Source organism: Octopus sinensis, linkage group LG1, assembly GCF_006345805.1.
Source record: "Octopus sinensis linkage group LG1, ASM634580v1, whole genome shotgun sequence".
Lineage (NCBI taxonomy): Eukaryota > Metazoa > Mollusca > Cephalopoda > Octopoda > Octopodidae > Octopus > Octopus sinensis.
This window is the reverse complement of record NC_042997.1, coordinates 91108728-91126939: the sequence shown is the minus strand read 5'-3', so window position 1 is coordinate 91126939 and position 18212 is coordinate 91108728. Positions and strand designations below refer to the sequence as shown.

General features: G+C 34.6%; 2 protein-coding genes across 8 annotated transcripts in view; one reads left to right on the top strand and one right to left on the bottom strand.

The window, feature by feature from the left end:
* LOC115210239 (derlin-2) overlaps window positions 1-4606 on the top strand; it is a 31875-nt gene extending 27269 nt beyond the window's left edge. For both annotated transcript variants that reach the window (XM_036502907.1, XM_029778717.2), the window contains exon 6: window positions 235-4606. In XM_036502907.1, coding sequence (XP_036358800.1) covers window positions 235-331 — 97 coding nt within the window. In that variant the 3' untranslated portion in view covers window positions 332-4606. The remainder of the gene's footprint in view (window positions 1-234) is intronic.
* Window positions 4607-8301: 3695 nt separating this feature from the next.
* LOC115215103 (myb-like protein A) overlaps window positions 8302-18212 on the bottom strand; it is a 106955-nt gene continuing 97044 nt past the window's right edge. For all 6 annotated transcript variants that reach the window (XM_036502856.1, XM_029784283.2, XM_029784276.2 and 3 more), the window contains 2 exons: window positions 11406-11894; window positions 8302-9275 (listed from right to left, as the gene is read on the bottom strand). In XM_036502856.1, the coding sequence (XP_036358749.1) occupies window positions 8527-9275; window positions 11406-11894 (1238 nt within the window). In that variant the 3' untranslated portion in view covers window positions 8302-8526. The remainder of the gene's footprint in view (window positions 9276-11405; window positions 11895-18212) is intronic.

Genomic DNA, 18212 nt, shown 5'->3' with positions numbered 1-18212 from the left:
GAAATGAATCTTTGATCAAAGTTTTAAAAGAAATGTTATAGAATATGCAACAATAAATACTATTCTAAAAAATCATAATGCTGAAGAAGCAATGATAAAAATAAATTAAAAAATAACTTTTGTCTCATAATGATATAATTTGATATAAAGAAAATTAATTACAGAAATAATGTTATTTCTTTAATAATCTTTTCCTTTGTTACATTTTCTCTCTTAATTTTCATCTCTTTATAGTAAATATTTAATGGACACAACTGTTGAAGATCCAAATTACCAGCCATTCCCAGAGGACCGTCCAGGTGGGTTTGATTGGGGCAATAATGGAAACTAGAGAACTGTTCTCTTGGTTTTCTTTTTTCCTCCAACTTAGGACTGAAATAAAGGAGTCTGATACAATTTCAGCTTTCTGAAGACAACTGCTTTCCCACAGCATTGTGCCTTCTGCTTCACTTCATCTTGGCACTAATGTTATATGTGGTATTTTCTAAAGCAAATGACTTCACTCCTCCAACCTGACTGAACTGCATTTCAAATTTATACAGCTATTCTCTTTTGGATAAACTTGTATACTTTTGATAAGGGTTATAATAATAACAACTCTAATTAGCTTTGTTGACATCTTGTGAACTTACTGCAGTTTTTTTAAAACATTTCATGCAGACACTCACAGATGTATACACACCCAGATACATACTTGGAAAAAATCCCTACACTAATACAGACAGTATATTACACACATTCAATATTGTTTATTTAATTATTTATTTAATTATGAAAAAAAAAGGTAAAAAAAAAAATAATAAACTTCCTATTGTAGTATAAAATAACATCTCGTCTGATGGACATTCTTTGTTTTTGTATTTACTTTGAGTTGGTTTATTGATAACCCTATGAAACCTTAAATTGACATCATTTCTGAGATCAGCTAAACGGTGAAATATGTATGTTCTCAAGTATTTGTATCATGAAAACTCAAAGATTTTCGATTTACTTCCTTCATCCCTACCAGCTACTGTTGAACCTTTTGAAAATCAGATGATGTTTATGCTAATGTGATATATATGAAATTTGTTAAGAATTTGCTTTGGTCAAGTTCTACACAAAGGAAAATGAGCTTAGGGTTACCTCTAAGTTGGGAAAGTATGTAAGAACTATATGTAAATAATAGTGTGTGTAGGTTGCCCCCAAAGAGAAAATGACGGAAAAATATTCTAGTGACTGTTAAAGACAATCTAATAGTTTGGATAATCATCAAAAACTTATCAATATCATATTGTTTTCTCACAACTATCTTAGTCTCCAATGTAGTTACAAAGCTTTTGGAATAATACTCTATTATCATTAGGCTCTGCACTCTTTCCTCATTTTCCCAAATGCTTCCAGATGTTTATTTGTGATATATGTATATATTGTATAGAATAATTCATATTTAGGAGTTTTCTCATACACCTATTGTAATTATGTTATTTATTTGAAATATTTAATAAATCCTTATAGATACTATATCATTTTACACATACATATTTGACTTTTCTGGCAGAGCAAAGTGACCATTATAAGACTGTGGTAGGGAATCTTCAGTTTCCTTTGTTTGATTTTTAAAAGGATGTAATTAAGATGGTATTATTTTTCCAAAGAATGAAGGAATGTCTACTTTGTAAACTTCTTTTATTTGTTTTAGTTGTCTTTACAGAAATCTATTATTGTTGCAGTACTTCACTTATAGCAATGTGTTGTATATCTTGTAAGGTTGTACATATAGTGGCCTGCACTAGTGTTATGACAATATTAAGAATATGAAATAATTTTGTACTCTCTTCTCAGTTTTCTTAATTCTATAAAAACAATGCTATTTCAACTGCTAAGATTCAAGTGCCATATTTATAGAGGTAGAGATCCTCTTGCCTGAGCTTTATTAACTTCATTTAATTGGAATGGATAGTTGTAAATACCTGAAAGGATAATTACAACAGCTTAAAATTGTCAGTTACTTTTTAAAGTCATCTGCTTATTTAGAAAATGCTATGTTGCAAAAACAAACTAAAAACGGGTTCCATTTTACTTGTCAGCGCTTCACCTTAAATAAGCTATGATGCTTTATCATATTTGTAGAATTATTCCATACTATTTTTAATTGCCATTCTTGAAACTTTGGTCTTGGGTCTATGCTTCTACCTCAATGCTAGCTGGATTTTCCCCCATGGACCTTTGGTTACTGATCCATATTAAGTTTTGGTAAAAGGAATTTGTCTTGTAACAGATTATTAGAAATAATTGTTGTAGGGCATTTCTGCTGTGTAATTCCATGTTATTTCCCACAAGCTTACTAATTTTAAATATGGAGGATTTTGTATTTCCCTTTCAAAATGCTGTCATATCTAGTTTACAGCCTGTTAATCCTTCTTTTATTTTGTCCCATTTCCCCTTGATGAGCCAATAATAATGATGATTTGCTGCAATGAATATCAAACATTGTACTGAGACTCAATAAGAAAATACTGTTAACTTCATGGCATAACCATTCATGTCTTAAAACTGAGCCTTTTTTTCCTCCCTTAAACTAAAAAACAATAGTGATACAAAGCCTGATAAGGGCTCTTTAGTCTCAAATCTGGTATGCCATAACTTATTTTTAGATACATCAGCTCTTGCAGTAAATTGTATTGCCTCAACCTGATAATCTCTCCATTACAACCCTCTTTGGTTGAAAATTTACATGCAAAATGCCACAAGTCTTTATTTAGCTTCATTGCAGCAGAAATAGAGATGTTTGTAATTTAGCAAATTGAATGTGTAACACAATAGTTTTTAAAGGGTTTATTCTGTGGAACGTGAGCAAGTTTATTATGTAAACAGGAAGAGTTACAAAAGCTGTAGAGTTGAGGGTCATATACTGTTTTTTGCCCCAACTCACCAAGCAGAAAGTGGAGGAGTACTGAAACAGAAATTACTAATTGATTTGGGGGTATACTATGATGAGAGTAAATTCTCATTTATGGAATGAAAGATAATTATAAGTAGAACATTATATTTACTATTACAATAATGATCATAAATTCAAAAATGATTTTGTGTTTTTCTTTTATTAATTAAAATATCAAATTCTTTAAAAAGTCTGAATTTAAAAAGAAATTATGGATTTATAATTATAATTGCAATAACATATTTAAGCTGTATCTTATTTATTTTTGTCGAGGATGAAGAAATGTTCCTTCCTTGTTAGGGAGTGGGTGTCAGAAACAGCTACAAAATATGTTCATACTTTCCTAAGGAGATTGGGGAAATATATGTGCTAAAGTCTCCAACTGAGGATGAAATCTAGATTGGGATTATTTTTGCTAGAAGCATAACACTTTTTTTGTCTTTTTTAGAATGCTACTGCAAACTATTTAATGAAAGTGTTTCTTCTTTAAATTGGTTACTTGTTAAGGAATTTGGATATTAATTTCAAGCTTGTGAGAGAAACAGTATTTAAAAATTGTGTTATTCAATCACACCTTTTAAATATTTACCATCTCTCTTGGAGTTTTTCTTATTGGAATTATACTACATCCTTCTATGTAGAATGGCAATTTTTCAGTTGTTACATGAATCAATTGTTACCTTAATTTAGTGAATAACTTTCATTGGTTTTTCACTGGAGTATGCTGCTAACATTAAGCAGGAGTGCTACAACAATAGCCCTACCATAGGCTTGGAACATTCATATTTAAATTAACTTTTAAAAGAAAATAAGTTGTGCCATATTAAGGTAGATGAGTTTTATACTGTCATGAAAGGGGTAGATGAAACATCTCTATAATACGATATTTCACAGGTTCAAATCAATGAAATAAAACTTCCTGGAATTATGTAAATGGTGTTGAGGCAGTATGTATTATTTGAAAAATTTGATACCATATTTTCATGTTCTAAGATGGGTAATGTGTTTCTATTTATTTTAAACAAAGGTTATCAAAGAAAGGCCCAGACTGAAGCTTTTAATGCTGTGTTTTATATATCTTGTAGCACTATCTCTGTTTAGTTCTTTGAAATTATTTCAGTAGCTCTCTCATTGGAATAATAATGTCAGGCGAAAATTATCTTTGTTAGACATGTCATGTATGTGTTCTTTGAATGTTATTCATAAATCCCTTTCCTCAAATTTAAAACAAAGTCCTTAATTCAGTATATTTTTTTAAATATCTCAATTATTTGGAATATATTTTATTAAATATTTTTTCTAACAACCAAATCTCTATATGATCAATATCATTTAAAAAAGAAAATGTCTTTTTCCTCGTGTAAATGGGTCTTATCTGATATCCTTCTACAAATAACTTAATATTTAGACACTTCAATCACATGACAGTTTTATTTAAATTTTGATTTAAAAAATTAAACTGATATTATTAGATTTTTTTTTTAGTTATTTGCTTAGATTCTTCTGTACAATGTGTTATGTTCTTGTTTTGTCAAAAGTGAAACATACTTAACACTCTTTACTTGGCTGTTTATTCCTTTTGTATCTAAGAAGAAAAAAAACATCGTTGTCAGCTTATTAAGCTACATCTTAAGTTGTATATAGACTGTATAATAAAATTTTCATTCAGAATTTCTTGGAAAATGTCTTATTACTTTTCTTTTCTAATCCTTTAAATGCAAAATTAAATTTCATGGTTATTCCAGTAATGATGTTAAATATCTACCAAAATACAGAATTTGTATCCTTTGCAGGACATGTTGCCTCACTGAACTTGACATGTCTCAACAAGAAAAAAAATTCAAACATAACATTCCTTAACGAAATATAGATTGGTATATAAAACTGCTTTCTGCAATTAAGGGTAATGAAATTTTGAGTGGATATATCTGATTTCTGCAGTGAAAGGATTGTTTTTTTAATAAATGAATATTTACAAAAATTACAACCTTAAGATTTAAGGAAATGTATTTCTTTTAAGGAATTGAGCCAAGAGTTATTATTGTTACAAAATCCAAAATTTATTTAGATTAGAATGTATAATTTGATTATAAACTTACTATCATTTAGGAAGTTGGCTAAAGGAGAAATTGATTGTTATATCCATTATCATCATTTAATGTCCGTTTTCCATGCTGGCATGGGTTGGACAGTTTGAGTGGATTTGAGAAGGCTAGGGCCCACACCAGGTTTGTTCTAGCATGATTTCTATGGTTGGATGCCCTTCCTACTACCAACCACTCCACAATGTACTGGGTGCTTTTTACAAACTGGTAAGCTAAATATTGATATATCATCTCCATTTTATTTACTGCAACCCTATTTATCATAACTGAATGGAATTTACTTGATCTAGATGCATACACCATTGTTGTTTTATGTTTGGATTTTTAATTTGAGAAGATGGAGGTTTTTGTTAGCTTTTATTATAAAACAAGATTTCATTTATAAAAGACATGTCTAAAAGCTCGGATTTCACATGTTTACTTGAAACGCTGTCTTCCTATTCCTTTCCATGATGAGCAAAGCTTCACCGAAGATGAAGTAGGTTTGGTGAAATTGCAATCACTGGTGGTATTTCTGGACTTTCATCAAGTTCCAAATACAAACCAGAAGAGAATGTAGGTACAATCCTTTTTTACAGAAGAAAGCTTGATCAATCTTGTAAGATATTTAGAACTATCAAAAGATACATGCTGGAGAAAAATGCAACTGAGTAACCATATAAAGCAAAATTTTGATTTAGAAGTTTATCTGAAAGTTATGTTATAAGTAAATGGTGCCTTTTTGTATATTCATCCCTGTAAAGTTTAAATGTTCTAGTGCATCACTGAAATTTATAACCATTGCTCAATATATTTTTTAAAAATCTTGTATTAACATGGACATCTGTTCTGAAGCAACTCAATATGATTATTTCTAATTTTGGCACATGGCCAGCAATTCTGATGGGAGCAGGCAGGTTGATTACATCAACCCTGGCATTTACTGTTACTAACCCATAAAAGGATAAAAGATTGACCGAGGTGAGATTTGAATTTAGCATGTAATATACCAATATAGATTGGAATATAAAACTGCTTTCTGCAGTTAAGGGTAATGAAATTTTGAGCAGATCTATCTGATTTCTGCTTTTATAGAAGAAGAAATGCTGCTAAGCATTTTGTCTGATATGCTAACAATTCTGCCAGCTCACTATCTTAATGCAATTCAATATAATGATCACTAATGAAATATTTGTGATCTTAAAGAAATTGTTATTGATAAGAGGTAGCACCTGAGTGAAAAGCTTGGCATACATTCAAATGAGTTAGTGCTAACTTCTTAGGAAATTAAAGTTCTCCTTTTTGAATGACTGAGGATTTCAAACTACATTTCTTACACTAACACCCAAATTTAACTAGAACAGTAAATCTACGGGAGTTTGCAATCAAGGATTCTTGAAAGAAAACGTTTTGGATGCTATATTATGATAATGCAAATCACATTTAGAAAAGCTAAATTTATATATTTTTTATTACAGGTGTGTATGTATTATATACATTATATATATATATATGTATGTATGTATATATATGTATATATATACACACACACATTAATATTGAACAGTGAAAATGAGTGCTCAACATGGCATTGGAGGATAAATATTCTTTACTAGCAGTATCGCCCGGCGTTGCTCGGGTTTGTTTCGACTCTTTAGAATTAGAATTTTTGAAAAGTAAAAGTTTTTCATTCTGTAGCTTGTTATTTATTCTCTTTAAGTGAACATTTTTCTGGTTGAAATACACCGAAAAATGGTGACACAGCAGTCAAAAAATCGTAAAAAATAGGGATTTTCATAGAAAAAAAAGCACCTTTTTTATGTAAATAATTTTTGGTGTTAACATGGTCCGATTTGAATTTTTTCTTCTACAGAATGAAGAGCAAGCCTTCTTCTATCATACTCTCAATTTTGGTCAACTTGTGCCGCAGGGTCTCAGAGGAGATAGTGTTAGTTGAAGGCTACCAAACCTGCCATACACAGACAACTTCAGCTTTATATATATATATATATAGAGAGAGAGAGAGAGATTTATGGGTTAACAAGGCTACCAACGGTTTCAAGTAAAGAGATCCCTCTCTACATCAAACCATAGATAGCCTTGTTACCTTTTGCTTGTTTCAGTTACTTGATTGCAGCATCTTGAAGAATTTTAGTTGAACAAATCAACCCCACGATTTATTTTTTTTAAAGCCTGGTACTTATTCTATTGGTCTGTTTTGCCGAACAGTTAAGTTACAGGATGTATGAAGGGCTTCTTTCAGTTTTCCTCTACCAAATCCACTCACAAAGTTTTGGTTGGCTTGAGACTATAGTAGAAGATACTTGCTCAAGGTTCTATGCAGTGGAACTGAACCTTGGACCACGTGGTTGAAAAGCAAGCTTCTTACCATACAGCTATGCCCACAAACACACACATACATACATACATACATATATATATATATATATATATATATATGAAAGAGAGAGAATAAAAAATGGTTTGTGATAGGAAAAGCTGAAGCTAGGTTTGGAATGTTGTTGTTTAAAGAAAGGCATTCTAGCCATGACCATCCTATCCTTTTTTTTCAGGTATTGTATATCTAGGACTGCCTTATTCAATGTCCTGCTTTTTTCAAAAACATGTGAAGTGTAATTTACATTTTTTGCAAATGACACTATACCTTTGTTCTGTTTAAGAAAGAAAAAAGTTAAAATTATTTCTGGTAATAAGTAAAAGAAATCATCTTGGAAACAACATCTTTATTACATGGAACAGCTTTTGCAGCAGGCTGCATCCAACATGGCTCAACATGCCGTCATACTGGTAGGTTTACAGAAAGTTACTATAAATTAAAAATAAATAAGTAACATATATAACAATATGAGAAAATAAATAAAAGATCTCACAAATAAAAGGAATATACATACATATGCCCATTTTATATACATATATAAACATACACAAGCACACATTCATAAGCATGCACACAAACACAAACATTCAAGCACATGAGCGTTTGTGTGTGTATATATGTATGAGTAAATGATACAAGTATGTTATAAATTATTAAAATAATATTGTAAAAAATAAAGCATTTCTGTGTGTAGATATAAATTCTTTCTGGAACTATGAGAAAGACTGTGTAAAAATACATTATCTCGATAAATTTCTTGCAATTTTTTAATAAAATCCAGACAAATGCCAACTAGAATGGGCACTGTTACCAGCAATAACCTAAACCATTTCACTTCCATCATACAAAAGAAAACTGAACTGATTCTACTATTAATAAATCATCATTAGTTTTTCTTACAGAAGGATGAGAGAGATTTCACAGCTTTACTTCACTGGTGTGGGTATGTGCAAGTATATACAAACACCCACATAGGTGCTGGTGTATGTGCATTTCTGCATATTAATTCATTCAATATTTAGATGTTAGCTATACACTGTACATGGTATTTTATGTACAAGAATAGACAATATATACATGAGTGTGTGTGTGGGTATGTATAAGACCTTGGCAACAAAGTATCACGTAGTTGTAGAGGTTACTGCCATAGATACCTGTACTGCCGTGGTAGTAGGCACTGTCACCATCACAAGGGGTTTGGTTGTAACTGCTTGACCAACAACTTGGTTGCTGGGAAACAGCTGGTACTGGACCCGTGGAATCACATTTAACTGAGTGGCTTGGTTAAGCCCTGGAGACATATGGACAGCCGATGACATCATTGCCATGGGTGAAACAATCTGTGATACAGATTTCATAGGAGTCAATGGAACAACTGAGTGACTGGAGGAAATGCTTGATGGACTGTTAGACATTGTGGTAACAACTGAAGAACCTACATTAGTAACATTGTTTAGTATTTGTGTCCTTGTTATCGACTGCCCCAATAAAGGATTCACAGTAATAGGGCTACCAGGCATAATCTGTGTAGCTGGTGTTGCAAGAATTTGTTTTACAGCAGACATCACTGGCAAAGTCTGCGTTACAATAGGGTGTGCCACTGATATAACATTTGTTGAAGGAGCTGTTGAAGTTGTGGATGACACCACTAATCCAGTCAGAGTATTAGATGCTTCAATAGTTTTCTTAGAATGGCTTATAGGAGTAGTCAAAGTTGCAACTTTGGTAATTCCAGATACTTTGATGCCAGTTGGTTGAAGACCTGGCTTAATAATGCTTGGAGTCATTGGAACTACTGAACGAACAGAATTTGTACTTCTTCCAAGTTGGCTCACAGATTTCAAGGTCTTTGATGCTTGAACTGTTGTAACTGAAATACACAGACAGATAAATAAGCAAATATAGATAAATACTGTAGAGAGAGAGAGATGGACAAAAGAAAAAGAGATTAATACATTGGGAAAAAACTAAATAAAAGAGCTCAAGAAAAATATGTAACACAGAGATAAGTGAAATGAATCATCATATATTAGATTTAAATATTTTCACTCCAGTATAAATTGTAATGATGCCATTTCTTTTATTAATTACATGCTAGGATGGCTGAGACAAATAGAATATTGTGCCAATGACTCTAGAGTGTAATTTGTAAAGTCATGTCAAGTTCTTTGACTACTTGATTGAAACTTATTCAATTCTCATGTTTCTTATGCTTATGGGAAAAGAATGAACATTATAACTTCCTATACACTATTTCATAAAGACATTACTTTGTGTGCTTCTAAAAACCCTTGATTCCATGAGGGTATTTTTGTGTTGTAGAGCAGAAAATTAAAACATTTACACAAATAAGTGAAGGAATGCAAAAATGTCTAAAACAGAAACTGTAATCTTAGATTTATCACACAACCATCTTCAAAAATTGTTTTGCATGAATATATCTATGGGTCATAAAAATTTCAGCGAAGTTATTGTATGTAGAACAACTTGTCAATGTAGTGTGACATCTCTCTCTGTTTAAAACAGACTGACACAATCTGAGCAATATTACTACACATAAGTAATTCAATGATAGAGTATTTTCTGAGCTTGATGAAGAAAATCAAACCTTTATTACACACTTTTAGCAATGTAAAGAATGAGTGGTTTAGTGTAGTGTGACAGCTTGAGTAGTGTTTCGTTTATGAGTCGAGAAAATATGCTTTTTAGTTTGTTTCATTGAGATGTTTAGTGTTTATGTTAAGTAAGACATATGTCCCCAATGAAAAAAATGTTATTGCTACTAATGTTCAGGGAGAAGTTTAGTGTGAGGTACTAAAATTGCATGTATGTGAAGCTTGTATTACAGAAATTAAAGAGATATAAAAGAGTTGTGTTAGATTATATATGGTGATAATGAGTGGATCCATATTGAAGTAAATAAAGATAGAGAGACGACTAAGCTATGAAGTATGTTCATGACTGTAAGTAATGTGTATGTGTAGTGGGGAGAGAAAACTGAAATAATTCTATCAACACATACTATGCTATAATGACTAATTCCTTTAAGCAGGGAATTGCGATAGCTGGTTCTCTTATCATAAGCTCTGTTCGACACTTGGATTTAAGGGCAATAACTCAGTATTTGCAAAAATTCTCATTCATGTTAGAGGTAACGCCATGAAGTAGATTAAATTTTATAACTAACTAGGTATTGCTGAAGTTTGGCAGAAATTCAAGGTGGTCTAAGAACAGTTTAAAATTGTTTCCATCACATTAGAGAAATAAAATATGAATGGCATATACCAATAAGAGGTTATGTATAAGTTTGGAGAGAAGGCACATTGTTTTAGAGTGACGGTAACAAAGAAACAGACATTATTCACATCCAGCAATTGTGAACACTCTAGCTGCTTCTTTTGTCTGCAAAAACCGTTACAGATAGATGTTTGTGAGCTGAAGAGTGGTAAGGAAAGAAGATTTAGAAAAGTGAAAGAAGCTACCTAAGTCAAGATCACAGAATGCTTAGCTGCACTTAGTATTGAAATCTTATTGATTGTGTATGGCTTTCTCAATGAAAAATCTCATCAATTAGCCAAGGATGCTACTTATTGTGTGTTGTTTTAAAGTATAGAAGACTTATGTAATGAAACAACAATTTCACAATCCTATGTTATAGATACCCTGCATAACACTGAAAACTGGTACATTTGACACAGGTATGACAAAAAAAAAAAAAATTAGCTAGGGTGACTTGTTTAGCTTATGCACTTCTCTACATGTAACATATTTTGACATCTACAGTTTGTATCAAGACAAAATATATCACTTCAATATCTTTGACATGTTACATTGTTTCTAAATATGTTATATGCCTGAACTAATTTTCTGAATGACTTCATTTTGTATAATTTAGACATGTGCTGTTCTGAGAGAAACAAAATTCTAGGACGTAACAAAAAAGTTGTTAGAAGAGAGAGAGAGACAGACAGCAAAGGAAAGATAGAAAAAGTACACATACCTTGTGCTACTGTCGCCACAGCAACATTGGTGGTATTGATACAGTTAATACTATTATTGTTATTGTTGTTGATATTGTTATTACTATTACTACTACTATTACTACTATTATTATTATTATTATTATTGTTATTGCTATCATTAGTATTATTGTTATTGATGTTGTTGACCAGAGTGGTGGTGGTGGTGTTGTTGCTACTGCTAAGAATAGTCTGCTTCTTTTGTGACTGACGTTGAACCACAGTCTGCTGCAAAATTTGTGTCACCGAATTGCGAGCCATATTAGGGACTAAAGTAAGAGGTGTAGAGGTCTGACCGGCAGTACCAGCTGAAACGACTGGTTTAACTGCTGCAGGTACAAGTGTTGCATTGCCAGTTGTACAAATAACAGGAGTCAGGATGTTGGAAATCTGATGTGCTGAAGCCAGAATATTGGGTGAACTGTATGTTGTGGCAGTGGTAGCCAACTCTTGTACACGCACTGACTGAGCTGCAAGAAATTAAGATATTATAACATTTCATATATTTAATGCAAATATGAAAAAAGAAAAAGAAAAAAAGCTAGGTTAATGAAGTGCTAAATGTGTGGCAGCTGAAACAGAGGTTACTGAGCATTAAAATAAGGGAAACATAGTTATAACATTTACATTTCATATATTGAAATGACAAGCATACTATTTATAAAAACAAAAATGTCAGAACAAATGGAAAATGAGTTAAAGTTGTACCTACATTAATGAAGATAGTAATTTTATATACTTAATGTGGAAGACACTTTCACAGGAAATGGAGTACAGAGAAAATCCAAGCAACAATTTCTAGGTAGGTTTTATATTGCTGTTAATCACTTTATGCAGTAGTTGTAAAGATGCCTGTGTATACCTTTATCATATCTCTCTTGCATTAACTCTATAATCCACAATAAGCAGTAGTATCTAAAATGACCTTAGATATTAGCAAACAAGAACTTAAGTTAGCATTAGTTAACACTAAGTTAACATATAATGAATTGTAAATGATGACAATTACTTGCAAGTGACCATTATTTTTAATTACTAAATTATCTATTGTAATAAATGAACTTGTCGCTGTCAGCCATGCACTCAACATATCTTGAATCTACACCCCAGGTTTAACATTTTAACATATACACTTATCACACCAAGATTTAATGTCCTTTGATGAATAATAGACAAAAATGAAAGCACGGAAAGAACTAAGTTAATATTTAGCATGAAAATGGGGTTGAAATGAAAGAATTATTAAAATACCAAACTAAATACTCGACAGTATTTAATCTGGTGTTTCCACCTTCTTAGTTCAACACATGCAAGAGCTGGTTTCAATCATTTTAAGGTCAATAAAATAAAATACACGCCAGCATAGTTTTGTACCAATGTAATATATCAATATTTACCAGCATTCAAAGAGCGAAAAATTTTAAGTTAACCATTATCATTACTCTTTTTTTTTTTAATGGTGTAGTCAGGAGGAAGGAACAGCAACCTCTGCCAACCACTCACCTACTGAAACAGATTCATAGGGCTGATGTTCAATTTGAACTTATTGAAGTTGATTTATGTGGCGAAAAATGTGGGCAGTGATATCATTCCTGATGGTCAAGGCCCTAGGAAGGCAAATTGGTTGAAGGTGTGAGGCAAAACGAAATCACTCCAGCAGTGACTGTGAGAGAGACAGATACATATTTTGATACATGTCACTTCCAAAATGAGATCAAATCAACCAGTTTGAAGCTGAACACTGGTGTGTAATAGTGCTACATAAGCAGAATAAAATTTGAATTATGCAATGGGCAATTTCGTTTCACCTAGCTCTGAAGTATATTGTATTTTATAACACTGTACATCTAAAAAGGGATTTTCCCAAATGAAAAACTGCAGCCCTTGGCTTTTAAACAATATACATTAAGATTTCACTCTAGAGTGCTTTCTATTGCATAATTTGAATTTTATTATGCTTATGTGACACCATTACAAACTAGTGGATAGTTTATACACTATCACTACATATTTCAGTCTGGCTGATTCAGTCTTGTTTTGGAAGAGACACTAGCACATGACACTGACAAGCCAAAACAACAGCAAAATACATATCTGTTGCTCTCGCAGTAGCTGCCTGGGTGATTTCATTTCACCTGGCTCTGAAGTATATTGTGTTTTTTAAAGAGATTTTTCCCAGACAAAAAACTGCAGCCTCTGGATTTTCAACAACACATGCAAAGTATGTTACATAAAAAAGATTATACACACACACACGTACACATATACACACACACACACACACACACACACACACACACACACACACACACACACACACAACCAAAAGGCATTGGGTAAAACCTCAATGTACATTTAAGAGCTCTTGTGTCATTATTTGGCTAACATGCTATTCTACAGTAGGGTATTTTCTGGGTTGGATACACATGAGGAACTCCTCTTTGCATAAGATTAATACAAGGATAATATAACATGGGATGGAGGATAACATATATAGTCATATACCATTAATATTATGTGTGTGTATATCTATATATATATATATATATATATACGAGGGGCGTTCAATAAGTAATGCCCCTCACCCACTTGCAGTTGTTTGATCAACATTTTGCATGTGCACTTATTTATACCTCTATAGATTAAGTGGCGAATTACAGCTCTGAACTAATTGTGGTTTCTGATTTACAGGTGTTTGAACTGAGTCAAGTGTGAAATGGAGCCTGTTGAGTGTCGAGCAGTGATCTGGTTTTTGTATTTGAAAGGACGCACACCACGGGAGACTTTTGATGAAATGAAAGTAACTTATGGTGATGATGCCCCATCATATGACCTTGTAAAACGCTGGCATTGTGAATTCAAACATAGTCGGAACTCTGTGGAAACAGCTCTCAGATCTGGTCGCCCCCTTCTGCCGTTGATGAGATGTCTGTCCGTCAAGTTGAGGCTGCCATTTTGGAAGGTCAACGCATAACTATTCGCCAAATAGCCCATAAGGTCAAGATTAGTACCGGGTTTGTGGAAACTATCATTCATGACCATTTGCATATGCAAAAGGTGTCTGCCAGATGGATTTCCAGGTTGCTCACACCTTTCCAGAAGCAAGAACGCGTTGAGTGCTCGAGGATGAATTTGGAGATGTGCCAAGAAGATGAGTCAAAATTTTTCAAAAGACTGATCACACAGGATAAAACCTGGGTCCATCACTATGATCCATAGACCAAAGCCCAGTCAATGCAGTGAAAGCACTGTGACTCACCTCCTCCAAAGAAGGCAAGGGTGCAGCCCTCCGCTGACAAGGTTATGCTCACAGTCTTCTGGGACCAGGACGGAGTAGTGATGACAGATTTCCTGGCAAAGGGTACCACAATTACAGGAGCCTATTATGCTTCACGTTTGAGGAAATTAAGAGAAGCTATCAAAATCAAGAGGTGGGGCAAGATCAGCAAAGGCATCCTCCTCCTGCAGGACAACGCTCCGGTCCACAACTCGCGTGTCGCCAGATCAGAAGCACAGGCGTGCAGCTATGAACTCCTCCCCTTGCACCCTCTGATTTTCACCTCTTCCCAGCCATGAAGTTGATTTTGAAAGGAAAGCGTTTCCCAGATGATGCAGCCTTGATTTCTGAAGTCACGTCGTGGTTGGGGGACCAAGCTGGGGTCTTCTACAAAAACGGTCTCCAGAGCTGTATCAAACGATGGGAGAAATGCATAACTCTGGGTAGTTCCTATGTAGGAAAAGACTAATAACTGTGCCAAGTGTTGTTGTTCTACTGCTATGGGAAGTGGGTCAGGGGCATTACTTATTGAACGCCCCTCGTATATATATATTAGAAATATTAAAATTACTAAGTCTCTCTAAAGGAGATTATGGGAGCATTACTGGATATTAATAGTTATCGCCATACTAATATGGCAGTCTATAAATATAAGACTAAAGCTGTCGCTGATTAGCTCCAAGAGGCCATCGCCTCTAGCTAGCTATATGACACATGAACCTGCGTCCATTACAACCTTCGAACAGGGAAGGTCAGCCGCTTCACCTTGCTAGTCAGACATCTGCAGACATGTTTCAGGGTTGTTGCCTTTTATCAATGCAGCATAGTCAGACCCAGCAGGTGTCGCTACTGACCGTCTGTTCGAAGATTTTATTTACCTATTCGAAGGTTGTAATGGACGCAGGTTCGTGTGTCATATAGCTAGCTAGAGCGATGGCCTCTTGGAGCTAATCAGCGACAGCTTTAGTCTTATATTTATAGACTGCCATATTAGTATGGCGATAACTATTAATATATATATATATATATATATATATACATATATATATCAGCAACTTTAAGCTGGTATGTCGTGCAAAAACAAATGTGATCTACTATTAAAGCCTGCTGTTCTCCATCCTCATTTTATATTATCCTTACACAGCATATACATATATCATCATCATTGTCGTTTTTAGTGACTGGTTCCATGCTGACATGGTTTCAATGGTTTAACAGGCTGTAGCAGATCTGAGAACTTCACAATGTTCCAATGTCTGTTCTTGCATGGTTTCTACTGTTGGATGCCATTCTTCATTCTAATCACTTTACAGTGTATACGGAGTGCTTTTTTCAGGGTATCAACACTAATCAGATTGACCCATTCTCTTCAATTCTGTGGGGCTACAGTGGAGATGAAGGAGTTTTTATGCTTGAATATGAGATGTTCAAGTATGAAGGAAGGAGTCAGAACAAAAGAAGGTTTTTTTTTTTGTTTTTGTTTTTTTTGCTGTAGAGGAGCTACATGGCTACTCCCATTAAAGAAAAATGAAAACATACAAAACAAAAACATTCATACCAGAAGTTGACTCATTTAATATCAGAATAGGTTTTTACAGAAAAAATAATGGCTTAAATATAATGAAGTCGACTTTTATTTATGCTGGACAGTATAATGCTTACTTTCTCCATATAAATTTACCAAAACCATTATATGGTTAACTACTTTTTGAAGTTTGACATTCATGCTGGTAAACATGATCTTGGCCATATTTTTACACTGCTTGGAGTTTCTACCCATTGCAATGGAGCACCACTGACATACATAGTGATATGGATATTCTTGACTGAAAAAATGTAATGATATGGATAACCTTGATTGTATGTTTTTATTTTTGTCTGTTTATTACTATGCGCAGTTTTAAGTTTGTCATACTGTTTACACCAGTTTCAAACATTGGCTTCATTAACATTTGGATGCCCCTGGGAGCTCCTCTATGCTGACAACCTTGCTCTAATTGCTGAGTCCCTATCAGAACTGGAGGAGAAGTTTCTGGTGTGGAAGCAAGGATTAGAGTCGAAGAGCCTTAGAGTCAACCTAGCTAAAATAAAAGTCCTAATAAGTAAGAAGGCAGGCAAACCACAAATTCCTTCAGGTAGATAGCCCTGCTCGATCTGTAGAAAAGGCGTAGATAGAAACTCTATAAGATGTACCCAGTGTAAGCTATGGAAAGATAAGAGGTGCAGCAATATCAAAGAAGGCTAACTGGGAAGATAGTTTTTGTATGTGGCAGATGCTCAGGAGCAATAAACACTGAAAATGTGCAGAGAACAACTTCCACCACATTCCAGGGAAAAAAACTAGAAGTAGTTGATAGCTTCCGTTACCTAGGTGACCAAGTCAGTAGCGGGGGTGGGTGTGCTGAAAGTGTAACTGCTAGAGTAAGAATAGCCTGGGCAAAGTTCAGAGAGCTCCTACATCTGCTGGTGACAAAGGGCCTCTTGCTCAGAGTAAAAGGCAGACTGTACGACACATATGTATGAACAGCCATGCTACACGGCAGTCAAACATGGGCCGTGACTGCTGAGGACATGCGTAAGCTCACGAGGAATGAAGCCAGTATGCTCCGATGGATGTGTAATGTCAGTGTACATACTCGACAGAGTGTAAATACCGTGAGAGAAAAAGTTGGATCTAAGAAGCATAAGCTGTGGTGTGCAAGAGAGACGATTGCGCTGGTATGGTCATGTGGCGAGAATGGATGAAGATAGGTGTGTGACAAAGTGCCAATCCCTAGCGGTTGAGGGAACCCGTGGAAGAGGTAGACACAGGAAAACCTGGGACGAGGTGGCGAACCACGACCTTCGAACATTAGGCCTCACCGAGGCAATAACTGGTAACCGAGACCTTTGGAAATATGCTGTGCACGAGAAGACCCGGCAGGACAAGTGAGTCCATCCCATGTCCTTTGTCAGGGATGTAGCCAGCCCACTTATGCATGCCTTTCCTTCCTTGGACATGCAAAGACCTGTTGAGGCAAGTGAAGTCGAAATTGAATTCGAAATCGAACCTCATCTGACGATTGGCACCCATGCCAACCTCCCTTCATTGGACACTAAACTCTGCTTGTGAAGACCTGTTGGGGCAAGTGAAATTGGAATCAAAATTGAGCCAATCCTATGACTGGCATCCGACAGTTGCCAGTGGCACTGGACTGACTCCCGTACATCTGGCAAGTAAAGAAACACCGTTTCGACCCTGTGCTTGAGGAGACCTATTGAGTCAAGTACATGAACATCAAAAATCAATGGAAATTGTAGTTGTGATCCCTGTGCCGGTGGCATGTAAAAAGCACCATCGAAACATGGTCGATGCCAGCGCCACCTCGACTGGCTTCCGTGCCGGTGGCCCGTAAAAAGCACCATTCGAACATGGCCGATGCCAGCGCTGCCTTGACTGGCTTCTGTGCCGGTGGCACGTAAAAAGCACCAATCCGATCGTGGCCGTTGCCAGCCTCGCCTGGCACATAAA